Source organism: Dysidea avara, chromosome 1 (genome assembly GCF_963678975.1).
Source record: "Dysidea avara chromosome 1, odDysAvar1.4, whole genome shotgun sequence".
Taxonomy (NCBI): Eukaryota; Metazoa; Porifera; class Demospongiae; order Dictyoceratida; family Dysideidae; genus Dysidea; species Dysidea avara.
In genome coordinates this window covers 32373298-32399233 of record NC_089272.1, presented here as the reverse complement: position 1 = coordinate 32399233, position 25936 = coordinate 32373298, and the positions used below count along the sequence as shown (strand labels likewise).

General features: G+C 38.3%; 1 protein-coding gene across 2 annotated transcripts in view; it reads right to left on the bottom strand.

Annotated features, from left to right (window-relative positions):
• The window catches only part of LOC136249743 (adhesion G protein-coupled receptor L3-like), a 156664-nt gene extending 131049 nt beyond the window's left edge, over nt 1–25615 (bottom strand). For both annotated transcript variants that reach the window (XM_066041853.1, XM_066041857.1), the window contains exons 1-5: nt 25478–25615; nt 8161–8421; nt 3269–3589; nt 913–989; nt 351–561 (exon numbers count right to left, since the gene is read on the bottom strand). In XM_066041853.1, coding sequence (XP_065897925.1) covers nt 351–561; nt 913–989; nt 3269–3589; nt 8161–8421; nt 25478–25541 — 934 coding nt within the window. In that variant the 5' untranslated portion in view covers nt 25542–25615. The remainder of the gene's footprint in view (nt 1–350; nt 562–912; nt 990–3268; nt 3590–8160; nt 8422–25477) is intronic.
• Nucleotides 25616–25936: the final 321 nt, after the last annotated feature.

Below are 25936 nucleotides of genomic sequence, written 5' to 3'. Positions count from 1 at the left end.
GTTGATAGGAGCAATCATCATTGAGTTATATAAAGGTAGCGTATGTATAGCATTTGTGTGTTTCTTTATCAAAAAGTTATTTGTATCGCCTCACCATTTAGCATCAGGGTAAAACCTTAGGTATCATCAAGGGTAAAACCCTAGGTGTCATTTTAATACTTGTTACATCATTGAGTAGAATGACATAAATTGTGCAGCCAATGCTTTGACAGTTAAAGTGTTTTGTGTAAGACATGCATAAGTTTAAATCCAGTTTTCTGGACAATGTGGGTTAAGAGTAAGTTACAAGTTTTCTCACAGTACACAAGCTCCAAGCTACATAGACTACAGTAAGGATCTTTGTGACTTACTAATAGTATCCTCAACTCCCAGACTAGTTCCTCCTGATCCAAAGTCATTGTAAGCTTGTACACTAACAAAAACAGAACCATCTACTGGTGGTAGTGTGAACACATGGGGACTAGACATAACAGTACTGCTATCAGTTGTTATATTTATTCCAGAATATGAAACCAGATAAAGTATAGACAGTGGTACTGCATTAGGACCATAGGCTAGATCCTGGGAAACAGCAAAACAGGTTATAAGTGCACAGTTACACTTAAGTCATAAACACAAGTAGGTATATATACACAATTTTACAGATATACATATAACTGCCGTAGTATTCAAATGAAGTAAACTCTGGACTGAAACTTAAACATAAAACATTTTCCTGAACTTTCATACATAGTTAGGTTCAGTAGTCACCACAGAAATTTGCAATTATGCAATGAATTAAGCAGCAATTCAGCCATTATTCAAGATGTCGTACTTATAATTTATGACTTTAATGATAATTATTATTATACACATGATAATGTATGTAATAATGTACAGCAATAATTACAGCATACAAAACAAATTACTCACATTCCAGGCCACAGTACATTCATTGTCCACGTCCACAGGAGCACACATGACACTAACATTTTGAATTTGATTGGGTGCTGTATAAGGAAGCATCAACAATCTATCATCTTTTTGATGTGATATTAACAAATACTTGTATTTTGTTAAACCATAAACAGTGAAACCTCTATTTAATGGAGGCGTTGGGACCAACTGATTTTGATGAAATTTTACTGCTATAAGTAGGTTGTCCTTCTAAGAGGTAAAATTGTAAATATCTATTGGCACCTGTGAAACTGTCCTTTAAAAGGAGGTTAAATGCACAGTGTCCTTTACAAGGAGGTATTTTAAGAGAGGTTCCACTATAATTGTTGGACTTTGTATCATAAACTGGATTAGACTATATGTAGCTATTACAGTAGTATATATGCCACGCTTCCCTGATTCAGCAACAAATGGTTTCTCAGCTAACGCACTGCAACTTCTCTGTGTGCTTAATAATACGGTGGGTTTAACCGGCAGTTTTTATGCTATGTAATTTGCAGATTGTTGTGCGGGTGTAATCATGAAAATGCTTCATTTTGAAAGAAGACTGGTTTGTTAGTTGTTAATCATGTCAATCATCAAGAAGAAATGGAAGAAGTCGATCAGTAACACTGTGGACAGTTACAAGCTACTGTACTCTCTCAAGACACAGAATGGTGCCATGTGTTTCTTTATGCATGAATGTTGGAAATGATGGTGGGAAACTCAAGGAAACAGGACTTGAAAGTGAAATGGTTTATAAGCAAATACCTTAAAACAGTATTAAATCCAGTCGTTTATATGTACTCTCAGTTAGTTAGTTTATATTTAAAATGGCGTAGGGGTTCCAGCAATAAAAAACTAGTAAAACAAGAAATATGAATGATGGTAGCTAGTCTGTGTGATAAAATCCCTACAGTGGCATGCCATGTTACCGCCAACTATTCAATGCCAAAGTAAGGATTTTCCTACCTAAACTAGCTAATATTTTTTTGTGTCACTATGTAGTTTTTATTGCTGTTCATTTTAAAATAGCAGTTACTTGGCTTTTTAAAAATTCTGTATCTGGCTGCCTATAATTATTTTCTTGTTATAATCTTAACCCTTAAACCTGCAGAGAACTCTTTGGAAATGCTTGTTTACACCATACGGGCATGTACGTATGGCGACACTAGGTAGGGTAACTTTTACTAACTTAATTCTTACAGCCTACAAATACACATAGATTAAAAGTGTGTTCACTGGGCTACTTGGAGAAGGTTAAATGAACACTGTAACTACAGTGGCTTACTTGTTATAAACCAATGAACAGCGACGAGTGGAATCTCTGTGCTTCAAAATTCTTGCCACGTGTTTAATTTCGATTGTGGGTTTTCTCATGTGAGTCATATATGGTCTGATAGAAAATTTCACAACGAATCAAATGGAAGTTTTTGCAAGGTGATAGGAGCAACTACCATCAAGGTATCAACCATTTTATAAAGGTATGTAAAGGATTCATGTTTCCTTACCGAAAAGTTATTTTCACGGCTAGTTTTGGCCGTATCATTTTAATCCTTGTTACACCACAAGTAGAATGATGTAAATTGCATAGCAATAGGATTAACGGTTCAAAAGTTACAGCTCTTTGTGTAAGGCATGCATATCTATCAAGTTTAAATCCAGTTTTCTGGATTATGCAAATTTAAGGGGTAAATGCTGTGATTTATGAATGGAGTAAGACATGATTCTTAGTAGGGTTCCCCCCTAAATTACAGGCATCACCCAAAATGCTACCTCTAAAAACCATCATAGAAATATCATAGGCTATGAAAACCACAAAATAAACTATTTTGCGATTTTCATAACCTATGATATTTCTATGATGGTTTTTAGAGGTAGCATTTTGTGGCATTTTGGGTAGCATTTTAGAGGTAGCATTTTGGGTGATGCCTGTAATTTAGGGGGGAACCCTACTAAGAATCCTACTAAGAACCCTAAGAAGCCTACTAAGAACCCTACTAAGAACCCTATTTAGAGGTAGCATTTTAGAGGTAGAATTTTGTGGAATTTTGTGGCATTTTGCTCCAGTCTACACAGGTAGCATTTTGGGTGATGCCTGTAATTTAGGGGGGAACCCTACTAAGAATCATGTTTACAGCTGATATATTGTGAATTTGTTGTTTCATAACAACCTAGCTGTGTTATTTCATAGAAACACTGTTACCAAGTAAATGCTGTATTCTACTGGTTAATACAGCTCTGTTTATAGTCCATTGTATGCTTCGCTGAAAAACCCAACGATTAGAGGGTTAAAAATGAAACAAAAGATCACATCATGAGATCTACAAGATATACATACACTACCACTCACCTGTAAGTATTCTCATCACAGGGTCTGACAGTCCAACAGTGTTATTAGCAGTTATTGATATAGTATAGTTAACAGTGATGATGGGTAAAGTGTAGCTGATATCAAGTGTGGTAACATCACTACCAGTAACATGTGTCACTGGACACACTGTGTTATCACTACAACTTGTAATGATAGTATAGTTCAGTATGGGATCAAAGTTAGCAAATGGTTCACCCCAGTTGAGTGTGAAACTGAACTGTGTAGGTTGTGCGGGGAACTGTGGCGTGGAACTGATAGAAGAAATATCAACCATCACACCAGGAACTATATCAGGAACAGCTATGTATAGTAGATATGCAAAGATAAAAATATACATGTATACATACATATGAATGCAAATCATGCACTCACACATGCGTGTAGTGTGTGTGTGTGTGTGTGTGTGTGTGTGTGTGTGTGTGTGTGTGTGTGTGTGTGTGTGTGTGTGTGTGTGTGTGTGTGTGTGAGAGAGAGAGAGAGAGAGAGAGAGAGGTAGCATGGCCAAGTGGATAGAGTATTGGACTGGCAATCAAAAAGTGCCAGGTTCAATGTCCTGTTATGCCAAATTGGTGTTGTTGTTTCCCTGAGCAAGAGACTTTACTCGCATTGCTCCAGTCTACCCAGCTGTTTAAATGGGGACCTGGTGGCCTGGTGTCAATTGGGGAAGCAGCCCACCCAGCTGTAACATCAAAGGGCACCTGGGAAAACAAATTCCAACTGTATCATAGTGAGTGAAGCTCCAAGTGGGACTTAGGGTGCCCACAACTTCACCTGTGAGACATGGTACAGCCACCTGTGGGTTACCTGCACCAGGATGATTTGTCTGCACTGACTCATAGCACCTGGGTAGCACACAGGTGTCCCAGTGTTGGTTCACTGGGTAGGTGTGACTGTGCTAGCATGGCAGCTGAAGGCTTGCTGAAAGTTTTTTTTCTTTCTTTTTTTGCTATGGCTGTGTGTGTGTGTGCGTGTTTGTATACACATGCATGCACACACATACACATATGCACACATACACACATGCACACACATACACATATACACACAAAAGAAAAGCCTTTAGCTGCCACTGGTAGGGCTGCACCAATTCTAGTATCGGCATTGGTATCGGGCCGATACTGCTCTTTTCATGAAGTATCAGAATCGGCCATTATATTGTTGCAAATATCGATTCTTATCATGTGCGAGAATAAAATAACATCCGTTTGTACTTGCTTATTTTACTAGCACAGTGGGTGCCTAAAAGCATCAAGTATAACACTAATAGCTAACTACCAGCAAAATTAATGATTTATGCTGAAACCTACGTGTGAAAATGCTTTACTGAAAAAATCGATATACTCTAATAGAACAGTCAATAACTCTAGTAGAGCAATCAGGTAGAAGTGACTGTTTCTGTATTAGAATATTTTGTCACAGTGTTTTTGTAAGCACCATTATGATATTATCTACACTTCTCCAAAAGAATACTGGAATATCCACTGGTTTGCATTTCAGTGACTTCCTTCTTTGTGAATCTTGATTGGCTACTTCATTATAAACATGAACCATACTAAAAATGTGTACAAGAATACCATGAAATGCACTATATAATAAATGAGTGCACTATGAAGTAGCTACTTTACGGTACTTGATATTGGTACTTGTACTTACAGATACTTCCCAGCTGAGTACTTGGCATTTGAAGCATCGGTAAAAGATGGAATCGGTGCAGCCCTAGCCGCTGGCATGGTCACACCAACCCATTGAACCAGCACTGGGACATCTGAGTGCTACTTATGAGTCAGTGCAGGAAAATCCTCCTGGGGACTGGTAACCCGCAAGGGGTTGTGCCATAGCTCAAAGGTGAAGGTGTGGGCACCGTAAGTGCCACCTGGACCTTCAGCCGTTGTGTGCGACATGGACAGTTGCCATAATATTGTTTCCCCAGTTTGCTCTAGGTACCCATTGATGTTACAGTTGGGTGTGCTGTTTCTCAGTTGGCACCAGGCCACCAGGTCCCCATGGGTAGACTGGAACAATGTAAGTAAAGTTTATTCAGGAGACAACAACAACAAGTTGACACAATTGGGAATTGAACCTGGAGCCTTTCGAGACACACACACACACACACACACACACATGTACACACACACACACACACACACACACACATACAAACACACACACCCATGCATGCTTGCACATGTGCGTGCATGCATGCACACATACTCGAAAATTAATAATTTGGAATTGCAGCAACACTCTCTACAAATATTTCTTAGGAGGCAGTGTAGTGAAGTGATACGTATAGTTACACAAAGTATACACTGACAACCAGCTGGTTGTATAGGTATGCACATGTTTCCTCAATTGGGCTGATGGTATTGAAAGTATCGCTGTAGGGTATAAGGATAGATCATGGGAAAACTATCATATTACTAACACATAGTTGATAATTATAATTAGGCTTTATTGGAAAGTGTAAGAATTATACTTTTTGTAGAGTGATATATTTGAGTTTTGATTGCTCTGTAGAGTATCTCAACTTTTAAGTGCCATATGCGTACGGCATCATGTGATGTTAGACTACAAGAGTGAATAATTGGAGAATTTTGTATTATTTCAAATTGCTCTGAACTGCTTCAATTTTCTTCATTATTTACTCTTGATAGTTATCACTAATAATGTAAGTAGTGTTGCACCGATATGAATATTTTCACATTTACCAATACCAATTTTTCACTCATTCCTGTAGCCAATATGCCGATATTTACTGATATTCTTCAATTCTATAGGTCAGGGGAAAAGGAGCAAAAATCATCTAAAGTTTATATGTGAGTATAACATTAATTGCAATAAATTAATTGCTTGCATGGGCGGCTAATTCTGCAATGTTTGCTACCAGTGTGCCACTAACCCCTTTCATGGAAACGAAAGCCAAATGGTTGTAAAACACCTAAGTCAGCTTCTCAAACGGAGTTTTGGTGGGATTCCAGACCCTTTGCAAATAGTGATTGGTTATTTGTGTGGGCGGCCGATAAATATACACAACCTATTACAGCCTTGCAGTCACACTATTCACAGATAAACAAGCCTACATAGTTATAAACAGGTACAGCAAATAAATGTTTACCGCTTATCTCTGCATTCACTGTTTTCTTTTGATATTGTCACATGTTTATTACTGTCGTTAATGATTGATTGTGGGTATAGGTTATCGGCAAATAACTCCCTCTTTGTAGCCGATACCAATACTTTCAAAATCACCTTATATCGGCTGTTACCGATTATTCAACCTATTATCGGTGCAACACTAATTGTAAGGCAAGAAAAACAGCTAACTATTAATTTATAGCACTGGATACTGTAACTCTGTGAATCGCAGTTTTATAACATAGTTTCACCAAAATTTGGACAACGCTTGTTTTATTCATATATTGTGGTTTACAATATTGTGGAGTTACTGCTCAGCACTATTCTCAGGGATGCGCCCACATGGTCAGGACCAGCCACCACTCAAAATAAAATAACCACTACTACTCACCAACCAAGTACACCACTATATTTTATCCTAAATCTTTTGGACTTAACCTGTTTCTTCTAACCACCACTATTCTAAGCCTGGGTATATCCCTACCATTTTGGTATATACTTTCATTTAAGTAGTACTGCGAGTTAACAACTGTTTGTGGTGTTTTCTCATACAGGTATGAGTTCGTTGATTCCTTTATTATTCACTGTACAATATTTTCATTGCTTCATGAAAAACAAGCTGGTATACTACTGTAGTTTTGAAAACTAGTCTAATTCAATTCTAAATTGACTTTAAATAGGTTATCTTGCAGTGAAAAATAAAGGTGTACAAATATAGCTATTGTAATCACGTACCATCATGCATCTATACAGAAAATACAACATGAGGAGACTTGTCAAGAGGCTAACACAGCACAAGACAAAGACGAGTGCTGTATCTGCCTCAAGACACCCCCAAGGGCTACATTTTCGAACATACAATCATAGACAGTGCTTTAAGTGATAAATTACTGGTCTTCTTGCTCAGAGTGTTCTTCTCACATGCCTGAATCTCTTCGCTTCAATTTTTTGTGATCAGACTATATATTACAGGGTATATACCCCCGTAGGCATTCATATAAGCTATTTTCTAATCATAGAACCAACTGGTAGGATTAGTAGGGCTGAGTGATTTTGACATTTTGTTACTTTCATGATTGTAGGATGCAACATATCACGGTTATGATAACTATCACGATGTTATAACTCACGTGCATCAACATCATTTATGCGCCACTTTATAGGAATTATTTAATACAAAGTGAAATTGTGTACAACTGTTCGACATAATGAAGGCCATAAGCAGTTAAAGCTCAATACAAACAGCTAATGAGTCATATGTGTATCTTAGAATTCAATGACATCTAACAGGTAAGCTTTAAACTACATAGTAACATTTCTTCACACAATGAACTGTATCAGGCTTGTTTCACAGATCATGTTGTTCCACAACACTATGTGCCACTATTTTGAATTTACTACTACACATTTACATGTGATGTCACAAAATCATGATTATTTATAATACATATCAACATCACAACGTTCAGAGACAATCACAATTAATCCCACAATTGATATAATCTCCCAGCCCTAAGGATTAGTCTGGCAACTTTAGCGATTTACAATGTGACGCATGTGATCAACCATGCTGTCTGAGTGGGGTTGTTTTCATAACATTCCTTACATAAATATTCTGTATAACTGAACTGTATGACTCATACAGTTCAGCTATGTGGCAATTGGCACTACATGACAAATACAGTACATTGCAGCACTTGGATTCTCTACAATTTAGTACAGTTATAAAATGATACCTGCCAAATATACTATTCCAGTATCAATAAAAACATTAGGATCAACAATTACACCACATCCATAAAGTGTATCATTAGCTGATTCAGTAATAATTAACATGTTTCCATCAGCCATTAATCCATCTGGTAGTTCACCACTGGCTACACGAGTTGTAGTAACATTAATGATCCAAAATCTCCCAATTGTGATGTTACAAGAGAAAGTCACATTACCACCAGGAAATAGTACTGCAGTCTCAGGTGTAAAGGAGACTATTATATCTAATGTAAAAGAATTCAGTGTAAGGATATGTACATACTACATTATTGATAAAAATGTAGTTGTGCTACAAAGTACAGTATGTATTATGTCAGCATTAGTGACCATTCCAGTTTTGTGACTTGCAAAGATGTTAGCAGAATTCCTAGAACCACTTTCCCATACTGTAGGTTACTCAGTGGAAAAGATCAATGCTAACACTTAAAGTTGTGAAAGAACTTTAATAGTACACACACACATACACACTGAAAAACGGATGTCTCCTGGTCTGCTCTAGCCAAAACTATAATCTTGCCTATTAGGGCTTAGATGAATAAACATGTATTTCAAGGGAAGGTATCCCAGGGATTGCCCACAAAATAAGAAAGGATTGCTTGGGAGGTATGTAAAAACAAATCCCAACCGTCTGTAAAAAAAAAGTCAACATGAGTTAAGGGGTTAGTACCACTGTAGTTATCTCTTCTTGTTTTGTGGCTTTATTCAGCAATCCCTTAGAAACTTTCATCTATAGTTGTGTAATTTTGAAGATTGGCTTTTTTAAAAAAGTTATTGTGCATTCTGTATATGGGTATGCACATAATTATAGAGAACCTTTGTACACTGTGTTGATTACATAAACATATCTGCATGCATGCAGACTCACAGGGACTACTTAGACACATGATGATGCATAGCACCTTCATCTCTCAGATACATAGTTCTAAACTTACCTTCATAATATAAACTTACTGTTACTTAGTTTGATAGCAGCAGCAAGGGAAAGAATTAAGGCATCGATTAACTTGTAACTCGGGATGGAGCCTACCAGTGGTATAGTTATAAACAGTAAGTTTGGTAGAGAGCTACTGCCTTCTGTTTGGGATATAGCCATGTTGTAAATTTTGATGCATATCCATAAAAATGGGCAGGAACATCTAGAATGTTGTCAATTGCTTTTTTGGGCTATTGGGTGAGGCACTCTTAAAAAATATACTTGTTTTTTAAAAGGTGATAAAGCAGAGTCAAGTGCATCTGATGACAAGCCTCCCCCCTATGTGCATCATTACCTATTGTACAACCACACCCTTAAGAGAGTGCAAAGTGCAAAATTTCTTGGTTTGACTGATATTTCTTGGTCTGCACACATTGGTCAGCAAACTCAACTTTGACATTTTAAACCAGGCCCACATCCAAAGTTGGCCACAGGCCGGCTGTGGGCACAAAGAAGCTTTATAAGCTTTATGTTAAAAACAGCCAGTGTGAGCATCCTACAGAACCTTATACTTCCTAACATTTCAAAATTCAAGTGGAAGTGATTTCTGAATATGGTTTTAAAAGCTTTCATAACAGATACTGTAAAGACCAAAAAACGACAGCTACTAAGCACAACAAAATCTAACTAAATCACATGCACTAACCTATCCCACTAATAGCTAATAGCCAAAGTGTATTAAATGGACAAAAGTGCACTTGATCAAGTGGACCTTTTAAAATAAAGTAGGATCCAAGTGATAAGAATTAGTGAAATAAGAGAAGAATGATGGTATTACAACATAGCTCTAAGGAAAAATCCCTACTGAATGTAATTGTTTAATGTAGAGATTTACCCACATAGTTACATTGCAATACCATCATTCATCTATTGTTTCACTACTTTTATTGCTTTGATCCCTACTTAAATTAATGATTTTTAATGTACTAGTTTACTTATGATACCTTTAAATAGGCATTAGGACCAGGTTGCCTATAGACATTCATCACGTGTGCTTAAAGCCTTATTAAACAAGTTGATGTTGTGCTGCTTCTAAAAAACCAGGTGCCATGCAGCTAGTTAACTCATCTGGAATTAAGTTATTAACCAACTATATGTATTATATGTGACCCAGTCTGAGAAAACCGGTCTTATCGCCCATGTCAGCAGATTCGATTTTTCACCCAGGACACACAGCTACATGAATAAACTATCTAATTCCACATTTAAAATCAGCTAGACTTGAGTGGTCTGGTTTTGCTGGCTGCTTTTCCCGAACCCAGTGGCAATCTGTACGTGTGGTGTGGGGCCTAATGGAGCTCTGGTCAGCCTGGGAATGACTGTATGTGGCTGTATAGCTCTTTCGCGTTGAATAAGTACCTCTGCTGTGAATTTCCTTTCATTTTAGCCAGTTTTGAGACCTCAATGGCTCAAAACTTGGCCTGATTCATCCCTTGGCCTTCCTTTTCAATTTCTGAACACAGTCTTGCCCTCCTGCTAGGGCCCACCCAATTTGCAGCTCGCCTGATACAGTCAACCTCGGTTTTAAAACTATCTAAAATGGCGGGAAACTTAGTTGTTGGATACTTGCACAGTGGATGTTCTGGAAGGTAAGGAATTGGTGTAAAACGTGAGTTACACCAGTAAATGAAGATGAAGAAGAAGAAGAAATGAAGATGTTCACACAAGTAATGAAGAAGTATGTGAACATCATTTAAGTGTGTGGACATCTTCAAGTAATGAAGATGTTCACACACTTAAAAGCTAGCAGCATCACATAGTTCTCATTAATACTTTAACAATTATGATATTGTATTTTCTGATACCATACCTCACACATGGCCACACACAGTTATAAGAGCACAGAATAAATTACCAGTTGTTGGTGGTGAGTTGGCATATGCATGGTATACCAAACTTATAAAACATGACCTCTGTTCCTAGATGATGAAGATGGCAGTGAAAGTTCTTGTGGTAAGTACTGTTAGAATCAACATTACCAACTTTACTACTATGTTAATATTTTAGAGCATTGTGCAGCCGAAGTGTATGATTGAGTAACAGTACAGTGGATAGCATGTGATATCTGCAAAAATTGGTTTCACAAATACTGCTGCCATTTCTCTGAAGAAGCAAACCCCCGTCACTTCAAATGTAAGGAGCATCAGTATTCATAATAATTATACATACTGTAGTTTTACTTATGTAGCTCTTTAGCTGTGACTCAGTAATGTTTATAGTATAATGTGTGCATGTAAGCATCCCTGCATATGATTTATCTATCATGTTCTATAGTTTTATGGTAAAGTTACTTATACAGTGTAAGCTTGCATTACTATGCCAATATTTTAGGCTAGAGTGATATGTCAGCATAATGCAAACATACTAGGTGGATACTTCACGCTATGGAACTTAAGTCCTTGTAAGTAAATCGACATTCCCTAATAGAGCAGCCAGTCAAACTGCAACCAAATGTAAATAGCTCCTTAGATCAACACTCTATATTCAAATTGTCATGCATTTGTAGTGAAATACTCTAATAGAGCTAAAATATTCCAAACAAATACTGTTAACCTAAGAGGCATAATGGGAGCAACCGAAGATTAAAATTTGGGGAATTCCTGTAAGAATTTTGGGCAAAATGTTAAGCATCTTTGACTCACGCCTAGTTACTTAACGATTAGCTAATATTATTATTCAGAAATATGTAGATAATTATAGGGCGAGTGAGATCCTCGGTTACATGCAACAGCAGAAAAGTGTCAATAAAACACTTTTGTGGGCAAGTACTTGAATTGTAAAATAACATGGAGGTATACTAATGTCTCAGTACAAAGACTGAAGGGGTAAGTTAACTGACACTTCAAGGGCTGTAATTTTAACCATCAGAGTTTAAGTCATGACTTTGCAATATTAAGTACATAATATCTACAAGCCTGAAGCAAGGATTATTCTCTATATGCATGTGGAAATAAGTCAGGTACTTACAATCGACTTTTCTGATCAAAGAACTCTGCACTGTTGTATCACATGAACTTCGCAACAATTAAATCTTAGACAAACTTCCAAAATAAGATTATGGTTAATTGCATTTTTCATGTTAAAAACCATAGTATACATTTCAACCAAAGCTGCATGTACCTGTCAATTGCACGGGGAATTGTATAGCTAATATGCAGTTGAGACCATTGGCACCTGCCTAATGGAAAATATGATCTTGCTCGAGTAGCCAATCAACAATGAGCAAGTACATGCATACCTGCTTCAACCTATTGGAGTGATTTTTGGTATGTTAAGTGCCAATGCATATGTCCTCCTATGCTGCAAATATCAGGGCTATGGAACCATTTGTTTGGTTGCTACAGGTGTCCGGATATAAATTCATCCGGGAATCGATTAATGACTCTAGCCAGAAATTTTCAAGGAACGAAACTTTTGTGAAACTGTGTAAAATCCATTTTTTGCATTTTTTTAATTCATGAAATTCTAGAAAACCATTGCACATTGGTAATATATATAGCTGTATGCGATCTCAACGTTTCACAATTATATTTTCACGAAGCTGCCAATACTCGCAAAATTTGCGAAAGTTTTGTCCCTCGAAAATTTCCGGCTATACGGTAAGTAGATAGGTATATAGCTAGGAACACACGCACACCCTTTTACGAATAAACCAGGCATGTGCACCTGGTTTAAAAACAGACTACCGGTTGTGCGATAATATTTACAATAAAGTTACCTGCCATATTTATACTAGGGCTGAAACAGATATATATCCGCATTATTCGGATATCCGCTTTACAATTACGATCCGGATAGTAATTTGAAGCCATCAAGATACTGTAATTTTCTGCTTCCACAATTAATGATTTATGCATACTTAACTTTCATATGAATGTTATGTCTGTTTCTGTTCTAAAGTACTGAGTATGTTAAGCCATGTTCACAATATTTTTATAATAAGTGACAATGTCACTACAGCTGTATGCCTGTATTCGTACGATAACTGGAAATATTTTGCTCAGTATATCCGAACAGAAAACTTACTATCTATTTCTTACATTTACTTGGCTAAATGCCGCATCCTAAATAGTTGCTACATTTGAGTACTGACTAGTAGTGTGTGATATCAGGATTTGATATGATATCAATTGTATAATATCAAAATTTCGATCCGATTTTGATATTTTACTAATTGTGTGGGGACTAATTGCATGGGTGGCCAATATTTGTAAATTTGCTTTACTTACTGAAACCATTGTAAAGCATCAGTGATAAGCTTAAGAAACCGCTAGATAAGCTTTAAAAATGGGTAAATTGTACAGAATCGAACCTGGCGTGATTGCACAATCACACACCAAATGGCTGTAGACTCATCAAAATTCAGCTCAATAATTTGATAATTACAGCAAAATATTGAATATTCGATAGTTATTGAAATCAGCAATTGTAATATTGAAATTCAATACGATATCAAAAAATTATCGCAATATTGATTAGAGCTGGGCGATATACCAGTATTGTTAGTAATCTGTGATATTTAAGTCATACCGGTTTCGATACCGCCTGTTTTTGTTAATACCGCCATACCTGTCCATCTGTGCACTATGGCCTCCCTGTGGGTTTGTTTCATTCCATATTTAGAATGTAACGAGACATGTGACAATGTTTGTAGGCAGGTGCTGATGTAGTCAACTAACCAAACTATGTATACAAGTTTGTTAGTGGTAATGTGTACCTGAGGTTTGCTGAGCTACCATAGGTATTAGGTGCTTTTGTTGAGGTAAATGGCAGTTACTTTAATACCAATGGCTGTTACATTAATACCGTGATATTAAATTTTAGTAATACCGTGATACTTTTTATGGAAGGTATACAATTAGCTATTTTACAATACTGCCCAGCACTAATATTGATAATCTTTTGATACATCACACACCTCTAATACTGATTGCACTATATCTTTATAAAGCAAAAACACTACAACTGTCAATCAAATTTGTACAAAGTGTTTTTCTGAGGAGGTAGAGCATAGGAAGGCGAACCTACAGTAATAATACTCAGTACTGGTATCTTTAGTTCATACCATGCACCTTTTATTCCTTTTAGTGCACATCATAGTGAATGAATGAGGTTTATCCACAATTATGTCACAAAATAAAAATGGCCTCGATAGTCAGGGGGACTTTAATATTTTAGAGCGTTGATACATATGGAAGCCGCAAGTACTTCTACTTTTGTGATCCAGGGCGAAGACGGAGAACAACAACACATAGGTACAACAACTACTTAGTATAAGCATTTACTACAGCTGGTTTTTATGGGTTTTAAGATGATTATTGTGAAGAATGGAGGAAAGACGATTGAGTAGCGCCTGCGATCAATGCTTCTTCAATAGTCCAGGGTGAAAAGGGGGAGCAGTGAGAATCAGGTACAAGAACAACTTATTATAGATAATACTCACAGTTAGTTTTTAGGTGTCTATCGTGAGGAACGGAGGAACTTTCCGCAGATGGCGAGTTATTCTTCCAATTTCCAGGAAGAGGAAGATTCAGGTAGCTATCATAACCAGTTTTATGGATTACTCACAGTTGAATTTTAGATGTTTTTTTGTGAAGAATGGGGAAGAAGTAACAGAACAATGTGAAAGTGACGATGTAGAGGTGGCATTTCTGGATGACGCAATGTTGGTGTCAGAGTTTTTGTAAGCGCAATTACTGAAGGAGGGTGACATCCCTGGTGCATCACTAAATGGGAAGAATCCCTCAGAGTTGAAATTGATGTAGCTAAGGTGATGGCTTGTTTGCCATGGTGCACCAAGTACAGGAAGAAAACCTGAGTTGGTTGAATGGTATTTAGTGATGATTAAGTATTATCTCTTTAATAGGGTGATGTGTTATATTAAATACTGTATGGTTGGGACAAGCTGTTAGTGGGCCCAGACAATGGTGAAAATTGTAGCCGAAAACCTGCTGCATCTCACATTCCGGGCTCTATGAGTATGAAGTTATTGCAATCTATTCCCTGTGCACAAGATAAGGAGTGGTCAACCAGACTATATAATGTACCAAAAATTACCTTTGGTACTATATATTTATGATTATTTGGTGGATCGAAGATTGGTGCTAAAGAAGGTCACCTACTTGGAAAGTGTAGCTGATAAGAGAGCTGAAGCTGTACATAATAACACTAACAATGCCTTATCAGTGGAATCCAGTGTGCCTACTGAATATACTAGGACACTAGATAAAGCTTATCGCTTTTTTCAAGATGGGCATGTACAGCAAATTAAATATCATCCTTTGCCAAATGTTGCTGAGCACAGTTGCATCACTTCAGTTGTTTTACCATCTATGAAGAAGGATCGTATTTATAACATCACTATTTTCTTCCACCCATCTGCTCATGTTGCCCATGCTTACTGCACATGTCCAGCTGGACTATCAGGGTGTTGTAATCATGTAACTGCCACACTTTATTGTTTAGAGGACTATGTACAGACTGGCCTTCAAGATGATGACCTTAAAGGGTGCACGGAACGATTACAAACCTGGAACAACCAAGGCATCTCGGTGATGATCCGAGGCCAACAGATGAAGGGTTAGGAAGCTATATGGTGTGGAGAAGACTGAGGCTGAAGAAACACCGAGGGACTGTCGTCCTATAAACAGAAAGCTGGTAGATCCAAATGTGTCAAGGAACTTGACGGAAGCCTTGTCAAATACTGAGCAAATCAAAATTGCAAAGGCCAATAATGCCATTTCCACAGCTCAGACCTCCTCGCAGAAGAGAAAGGCTAATCAGTCTAAATTGTTATTAGAAAAGTATGGGTCTTCTTGCTATTTGCAACTCTTAGATGATGAACCAGCGCCTCCTGAAACTCATCTTGATGAAATAAAGCAAGAAAGGCTTTCTAGAGCTAATGCACATAAGGAGAAATTTCTAAATGATCTTAGAGCTAAACTGAGCTATGTGAAGCATGATCATTCCTATACTGGTGTATGCAATAGGACAGAATATGAAACAGTATTTGATGGTGTGAACAATGATAGTCCAGCAGTACTGCATCTTATACGTCAACTGTATGAGGGTAAGGTGGTTTTGAATCCAAAAGAAGCTGTAGAATTGGAATTTAAAACAAGAGAACAGGCATCCTCTGAACTTTGGCATAGTGAGCGGAAATTGAGGATAACTGCTTCTGTGATGAAAGAAGTGTGTCACAGAAAAGCTAGCACAAGCAGCACTGCATTTGTGCAGAAGAAGATTAACCCAAAGATACTTCATACACCTGTAGTGTGTTATGGAAGATTGCATGCCATTTCAGCATATATTGAGTACCAACAAAAGTGTCGTTCAGTTGCCATTCAAGTACGTGAGTGTGGTCTTGTGGTTGACAATTCATTACCTTGGTTAGCAGCCAGCCCTGACAGAATTGTTATTGATCCATCAGAGAAGGAGAACAAACAAGGCTGCTTGGAAGTGAACTACCCTTTTTCTTGTGAGAAGAAAACCATCTTAGAAGCTACCCGAAGTGTGTCTGCATTCCATTTAATAGAACAAGGTAGGAACGTGATCCTTTCAGAATCACACGCATATTATTATCAGATTCAAACTGAAATGTATGTAACCATAGCAGATGGTGTGATTTTGCTGTTTGGTCACCTCTTGATCAGCCTTTTATTCAACGAATCTGTTATGATCCAGAGTTTATGAGTAAAGCTATCGCGAAGGCTCAAAAGTTTTATTTTGACAAATTTCTACTTGCTGTTTTGCCCTACACAATACTACCATCATTGATCGTCACTTCGTTGAGTTCTTCAGTTAAGCAATCCCTCTCAAAGTCAACGCCCACACCACTGCAAGAAGATACTGAAGCTAAGAAAACCAGCCATTCTAATGAAATTCCAATAGCCAAACAACCTGTATTACCAAGCAAGCCACCTATGTTACCAGCCAAGCAATCCCAGCTACTTTCCAAGCAGCTTGTGCTACCAGCTAAGCAGCCCGTGCTACCAGCTAAGCAGCCTGTGCTACCAGCTAAGCAACCCGTACTACCAGCTAAGCAGCTTGTGCTACCAGCTAAGTAACCTGTGTTACCCACCAAGCAGCCTGTGCTACTATCTAAGCAATCTGTGCTACCAGCCAAGCAACCTGTGCTACCAGCCAAGCAACCTGTGCTACCAGCCAAGCAACCCGTGCTACCAGCTAAGCAGCCTGTGCTACCAGCCATACAGCCTGTGCTACCAGCCAAGCAACCTGTGCTACCAGCCAAGCAACCCATGCTACCAGCTAAGCAGCCAGTGTTATCAGCTAATAAACCTGTGTTACCCATCAAGCAACCTGTGCTACCAGCTAAGCAACCTTTATTACTTTCCAAGCAGCTGCAGCCTGCAGTGTTGCCAGCCAATTGCAAGACACCTGTTTTATTGACCAACCCTAGTGAACCTCAGAACTCTGTGTGTACATCCCCAGATATACAAATTTTAGCCACAAAAAGAACCAGCTCATTGTCATTAGCCAGTGTTATGCAGCAATTACATTTAGTTAAACATGTGGTGCATGGAGACTACAGTCGCCTATACCATGCTGTTGCTCATCAAGCTGGGTTTATTCCCAACAATTGTAAAGGCAACGAAAAAATAAGTTTACACCTTAGGAAAGTCACTATGTCAAAGTACCCATCTATCTGTTTAGAAGCTGGCTTGTCAATTCTGCAATAGCTTGGTAAGCAGCTAGAGATACTTAAGCCAGACACATGGGGTGGTGATCTTGAAGTGCGTCTTTTGTCCATTGGTTTGCAAAGGGATGTCATACAGTAGTTGTTGCTGCTACAACCAATAGTTCTACCTTTGCTCGCAAGTATCCTTTCCAGCCACCACCAGTTGATAAGATGTCAGGAGTAGTATTTATACCTCTGAATGCAGAAACACTTTGCAATCAATGGCAGCACTGGAAACCTACTCCACTGTTAATCCTTTTAATGGGATAAACCATTATGACTTGACATTCTGGGCATAACTACAATTATATTGTTGTAAATTGCAGGTAGAGATTCGTCACAATAATTATAACATTTCGTTGTAATGTGAAAAATGTTAAAGCAGTCAATAAATGTCATTATTTCATTTAGTCAACTTACTAATGGTGGGCTAAAATTGGTAAGCATACAGCAAGCATACACTATTTTGTTTATTGAATCCCACATAGCAGCAGGTAACACACCTTGTAGAATACAAAATTCTTTGACCCTTCCAATAGCCCTTTCAACATGAATCCTTAACTGTGCAATTTCTTAATCAAGATAACATCTTCAGCAGGCATCTGACTCTTGGATTTTAAACGCGGTGGTACATTTAAGCGCACTCCAAGTGGTGCAAGCATATCTTGTATTAAAAACCCCTTATCAGCCATTATCTCATCTCCTGGCTCTAGTTTGTCAAGCAATCCACTAACTTCTACCAGTTTTTTATCTGATATAGATCTCTCATAGCAATCCGACACAAATGATATTGCTCCACAAGGTGTTACACCAATAAGTACCTTCACAGTGTTCCTATTCTTGTAGTTAGAAAATGTACTTGATTGTGACACAATAGAAGATGGACTTTCAATGGCAAACTCAGTTGCATCTATTATTATACAAGTATTTGGATAGAGTCTCTTAAATGTTACTGGCATATATTTCTTAACAATATGCCAAGATGCAAACCAATATATAGCCTTTAAACTCTGGTACATCAGATTGATCCAGGTGGTTGCAATACGAGAAACTGACGACTGTGACAATCCAAATCTCACTGATAAATCTACTTCTTGTGCTCCAGCATGAGGCCTGACAAGGGTTAAAAACAACTGTTCAAGCAAAGGGAGTTTACATGGTGGACCATGTTTAACATCTTGTGTTACTTCAGAGCATCTCCTGCTATTCCACAGCTTCATCAACTTGGCATCTGACTCAAGCACTTATCTATAAAAAACAATTAAAGTTGTATAATCTGGAAAACCAGTGTAATATTTTACTAGATAGTCGTTGTCTTTGATATTCTCCAGACGGAAAAGAGAACGTGATGGTTCTTTTTTAGTTTCTTCCAGTTCATCTTGTAAATTTTTAACTTGTAGCCTCAATTTCTCTATTTCAGCATCGTGATCTAGTACAGCCTTGTCTTTGTCATGACATGCTCCCTCATCAATACAGGGGCTATCATCAATATTCAGTTCATTTAGGCACTCCTCTGTACCTGAGGAACATTCCTGGAGACAAGCTGCTGCCTTCATTGATGTAAAGTTTCTTCGCTTATGTGCCTTTTTGGTGGGCCAAGGAAAAATTGATGGCACAGCATGTCTATGGAGACTAGCCTGTAACACTGGTAGATCTGGAAGTGGATCATCAAAGTCCTCAGCAACAAAATGTTCAGAGCAAACTTTGGTATGTTTATTTATTACAAAATGAACACCAGGATCTCTTCTTATCTTAATGATCTATTCCTTCTTAATGGCAGCGTCCTTAGGAATGAATGGAATGAAACCTTTACCAATCCCAAACGTTCTCTCTCTGCTCGCTTACTAGACGAATTTCTGCAATCTGGGACACAGCAATAATCTCCTCACCAAGTATGCTCTTTTGAACACGTTGTCGCGGCAAAGCACCCTTAGTCCCTATACAGTTTTTAAAAAGTGCACTATTGATCTTGCTTGTTCTGTGAAAGTTATAAACCTATGTGATTCATGTTGCCTATCGCCTTGGTCCTGGATCGTTGTCGAGATAGTTGTAGTAGCCATCCTCACACGCTCTACTCTATCGTCCGAGCTATCGTCTTTCCTCCATCCTTCAGGGTAAGCACCTTGAACACACATAAAACTAGCTTAAAACAATCTCTATACTAAGTAGTTGTTGTACCTATATGTTGTTGCTCTCCATCTTCGCCCTGGATCACAAAAGCAGAAGTACTCGCGGCTTCCATATGTGTCAACGCTCGAAAATATTAAAGTCCCACGACTATCGAGGCCATTTTTATTTTGTGATGTAATTGCGGATAAACCTCATATGGAATAAGCAGGCACTCTAACAAAAGTAATATTATACTGAATAGTCAAATAGTCATACTTTAAAAATAGCCATACTTTAAAAGTGCTTATGCAATTAATGCTGCCCACCAAACCAATCAAACAAGTAGCAAACTGCATCTATTTTTGACATCAGCATAAAAGTAGCAGCAGCATTTTAATACGAGATACAGTAATTATGTAGGTAGAACTATGTCCATGGAACAAATCATGCAAGCGTTTGCTGTTTTTTCTAATGTATCAGTAGTGAATTACACTAGAACAATTACAATTAGCACTAGCTTGGCCAAACACTGACATGGCCAAGCTAGTGATGCAGTACACTTTTCAGGGTCACATGCACTAGCAATGACTAACAACCACACATGAACTTTAAGTTCAGAATCAGCTTGATAATTCATCCATAAAACATGTGGAATACTTTTGTATAGCTGCTAAATACAATGAACAAAACTGGTCACTTATATTATACTACTAACTAACAGAGCCGGCCTTAACCTTAGGCAGGGTAGGCAACCTGCCTAGGGCCTCAGGGGTTAGGGGTCCTCCGAGCACCAAAAAAAGGGGCCTCAGGCTTACAGATCGCATGTACATCTACAATAAAATGCTATTCATACAGCCAATTGCATTCACATTTCCCTTACGCAGCCATACACTATAGCTAGTAAACAGTTCTAGGTATTCCCAGGCTATGAATAGTCTTCTATCAACTTATATTATCATTATAGAACAAGCACTTATGTCGTCATAACAGGCGCAAAGCACGCAGGAACATTCTCTATTGTTCTACTCAAGTGCAGAGCTGATTCATGTGATAGTAGGTATTTAAAAACAAATATGGAAGGACCTGCAGTGCTGTGACGGTTTGGAGTATAGGAGAGACATGGATTTCTTATAGTGTCTGTTTGTATTGTGACCAATGCATGTGAGTTGTATATTACTTAGGGAAAAGCTGTGGTTTGTTGTAGTTTGGCTGTTTGCCATTTGCCGCTCCTTGACTGTGCTGCTTTGGCGCATCCTTCGTTTTGCGCCTCTGATTTGGTGAAACTGAGTGGTTCCACTGGATGGAAATTGGCACTAAGATTACAGTAAAGTATTGTTCATGATAAAGGTGATTGAGCGGGTGAGACTCAGGGATAGCACTGGTTTTTCGATTGCAAAGGTCTCAAGATCAGCTATAGTTGAAGAGTTGGAAGATTGCCGTACTGTGCTATAGAGCTGGAAAGATATCTATATTATAAGTTTCACAAACACTTCTAGGATATAAATAAAGCTGCAAGAACAGCAGCCATACCAGGGGTGGATCCAGAGTTTGGAAAGGAGGGGTGCACTTTGCTGAATAGTTGAAGACCAAAAAAAAAGTCGACAACAATAATGGCTGTCCTTTATCAAGTGTATATACTATAAAGATCCTTATTCAGATCCTCATCATAGCTTCGGGGAGCACGTGCCCCCTCTCTGGATCCGCCACTGCATACATACATGTATAGCTAGCGTAACTGCATAGATCCGTGCAGTCCATGCTGTTTTACACAACAAGCTTATAAATGTATATAAAGGCCCTACAAATGGGCAATGCTTTGACTGTCAGGAGGGGCCTCCAACTTTGGTTTTGCCTAGGGCCTCCAGAATGCTAAGGCTGGCCCTGCTAACTAAGTAAAACTTGTAACTATAGATAATATCAGCCATAATCAGAAACAAGTTGATGTTGTGCTACTTCAAAAACCAGGTGCCCTGCAGCTAGCTAACTCATCTGAAATTAAGTTAGTATGTACTACGTAGGTTTTTAGTTGTGCAATAATACATAATTAATTTATCAGAATTCTCGTATTTCATAATTCACGACATTTTCGTAATTCTTTAATTACGTTGCTATTCACTGCTAAGGAAGTGCTTGTTGAACAAACCACTTTTATCAGCACTTTACGCACAGAAGTATCTCCTAAACTGTTTTATAGTTTGACTATCATGTTTTCCCCACAAATTTCCTCAACAAAGCCTCAAAGCTGCCCTTCATTTTTGTACGTTTAAGTAGGGGATACACCCCCTTTCCAACTCCAAGGGATAAGCTATTCCTGATAGTCTACAAGGCCTGCACAGTTGTTTTTCAGTTGTTAAACGCTTGTAAAACCCAAAGGGATGGTAATTCACAAAGTCGGAGGAGAGTCGCCACACCCGTATTTCAGACCGCCGAAAAGAAACCACCTCAGAGCAAAGTTTATCTGTGCGGAAGTTTACTACAGACTTCATTTAACTTTTACTTCTTACGTAAAAGCTGCTTTTCCATTTAACAATTTTGCTCATTTGGGTGTGTACAGACAGGCATAGGTAGATAGATAGATACGTAGGTACACACACACACACACACATACACACACACACGCACACTTTCACAAAAACAATTTCAGTAAACAAGGCACATGCCCACAACTGGCCTTCGGCCGGCTGTGGGCGTGCGCCTAGTTTAAATAGAAGGGATTCAAACCAAAGTATACAGCTGCCAGAGGGGTAGCTCACAAGCTGGGACTCTCCACTATCTGAGAAATCCAATTACAAATCCATTAAATATATAGAAATTATGAAATCTATAATCGCTGGTTATTTTCATTTCCATCTGTTCATGCATTAATTTCATGAACTTTGAGGGTAGCAACCAGTAAAAATTATTGAGGATGAGGCTTTCAGACAATGACTAGGTAGCTGCAATGACTATTTTGGGGTAACTAGGTGCTGAATATTTTGTGAATCAATCATTACAAAGCACAATTGTACTCCTGTTAAGGCTTCTTTGGTCCCCCTTGTCTACTGTCCCTGTTTCCGCAGTTATATATACTTATTAAATATTTTGAAATACTTAAATATTGGGACTCTTGTACACAATTTTGGATTTTAACGCTTGTGAGATATCCCTTGTAGCTGCCTAATTAAAAACAGGGGCTGTATGAGCCTGTGTGATCTGTACAATCAGTCTAGGCAACCAATACAACCACTACTTTAATTATCTCACACTCAATGAGTGACACAAGTGAACATCGTGTCACTAATTGACCAATTACCAGGGGACTAGTCTCATACCCAGACCGCCCTTTTCCCTTTTGTACTTAGGTGGGTTTAAAGGTCCTCCCCTGACCCAAATACAAAACAGAAAAAGCGGTCAGGGTATGAGACTATTGGCGGACTGTGTGAATTTGTGAGTAATTGCCTATAGTGCCTCGGTGACTTTGTGAGAGAGAGAACCATCATAAGCAATAAGATGATACATACAATACATTATTAGTTCTTGGTCTCATGCGACCACAGTCAGATCAAGCAAAATGAGATCTTGTGGGCACGACAAGGAGTGTGTACATGTAAAAAAAAGAAAAAAAAAGACTAGCAACAACAGTAATTACAAGACAAAGTTAAGTTAAGTGCTTGGTTGACCAGTCACTACAATTCCTGACCAAGAAAATCTTTTGCGAACATGACATACATTGACGAGCAGCATTGTCGAGGATCTGCCGGATGGAAGATTTGGTGGTTACAGAAAATTGTACAAAGTCAATAAAATTCTTGATGTTCTGAATGGAAGAAGGTAGGTAGTGACCTAGCACACTAATTTCAATAGTTTCATAATAGTTTGGGATCTGAAAGTGATCAAATTCTGCAAGTGAACATCGTGTCACTCATTGACCAATTATCGGCAGACTAGTCTCGTACCCAGACTGCCTTTTCCCTTTTGTACTTTGGTGGGTAAAAAGGTCCCCCCCCCACTCAAATACAAAATGGAAAAAGCGGTGTGGGTATGAGACCATCGGTGGACTGTGTGAAATTGTGAGTAATTACCTATAGTGCCTTGGTGACTTTGTGAAGATTTATGAAACATACATTCTTCGATACAGTCCTTTGTATCAGGAAAGCAGGCTAGTTCCAATGCAAAATTATTGCTATCACGTAACTTCACGGTTAGCCAGCATATAAGCACTTCAGCAACAATATTATTGTTACTGAATGAAAATGATTGTAAGAAATATAACACCCCACTTTGTTACCAGGTAGAGGCTAAGCCCCTATATACTCTGTAGTGTCACAAGTGCCAATAATTGGCGACTTACGCCTAGTCTCTAAAACGTAGGATCTGACAGCTGCTTGCAAAAACTGTGAAAGTAGAATACCAATTGAAACTATCCACAACTAGTCTGTGCTTCAACCGTCATTTAAAACAAATCAATTCAGTGATTTACTGGTCTAAATCTCAAATAACTTGCAGCTGTACGGCCCACAACTTCACTAAGGGGAAATCAAACGTTGTACACCTAACCTTGTTACTGATATGGACGAATTGTTGTACTTGTGGATCATTAAGGCCACTTCAACTAAATCTTTTGTTTCTCGGGCCCGACCGACCCAGTATTTTTCAGCATAAAATAGTTATGTTAATCACGTGATCACCTTGCAAAAAGTGATAACACCACGAAGGAGTTGCAAATTTATCTTTAAGCTCTCAAAAAGTAAATATCTCAACATATAGCTGCCTACTCACAAGTGATACAGCAATCGTAATGTAGCTTAGCCACTGTTTGACTCGCTATATCACTCTTCAGCTAGCAAAATAGCCTATTTTTATTTTTATTTTACCGACCTACCGACTTTTATTTGGCTGAATTTCGCCCGAGAAACAAAAGATTTAGTTGAAGTGGCCTAAGTTCCAAAGTGTGCCAATTTCATAAAAAAAAAAATTTTTTTTAAACAGCAACTAGTTAGCACTTCTCAGTACAGCCGACCTCGTTACAGGCGCGAACTTTAACAATGGCGGATCCAGGATGGGGGATTTGGGGCAAATGCCCCCTCCCCTTCTCGTGGAGGAGCCAGCCATAGCTACTTCTGATTAAGTACCAAACTTCAAGATCAATTTATAAAACTCATGAAATATGTGCACATTTATTGCAAATTCGCCTGAAACTAAAGCAAATAGTCAAGATAACTGTGAAATAGTCACCCAACACCTTCGTGCGTATTAAGCGCCTCCAAAAATAGTCATCGTGTTGCTGTTGTTCAAGACATTCAGAGCCTTTAAAACAGCTTTATAGGAATTCACAACCATCTGCAAAGGCCAAAATGGCAAAAATCAACAGTGAGACATTTAATACTAAGAAGTGATTATTTTCTGTTTCAAAACGCAGCAACTAACAAGAGAATCTGGCTCTCCTCAACTTAGCCTGTTTGTGCCCCTCCCCTTGGATCCGCCCTTCATACAAATGAACAGATCATGCACACTAAATTACCTTGAGACCATGACAGTCCAAGCATACAAACTAACAAAGCTGTAACGAGGTTCTTCATTGCCATCACAATTGATTTATGGCACTACTACGCAAAATTCTTTTCCAATAATAATCATCAACCACGGCATCTAATAGTTTAAAACCTATTTATTTGAAAGAACTTGAACAACGCGCGCCCTTTATGGTTATTGCTCACGAGAACTAAGTGAGGGGTGCGACACCTTCGCAAATCTGTACGTGATTTCTTAATCAAGAACTAATGTCCTTCAGAACCCAGTAATAGCCTTAGAAATCACACTATGGCAATCACGCGTGACGTTTCAAATCACAAATCCAACTGTCACAAATCAAGTTTCAAATCACGAAGTGATTTCAACTAGTATTGTATCAGTGAGTATCACTGTAAGCTTGTATTATTTATAAATATATTTTCGAGACTAGTTTTCAAGCTGCATCAAT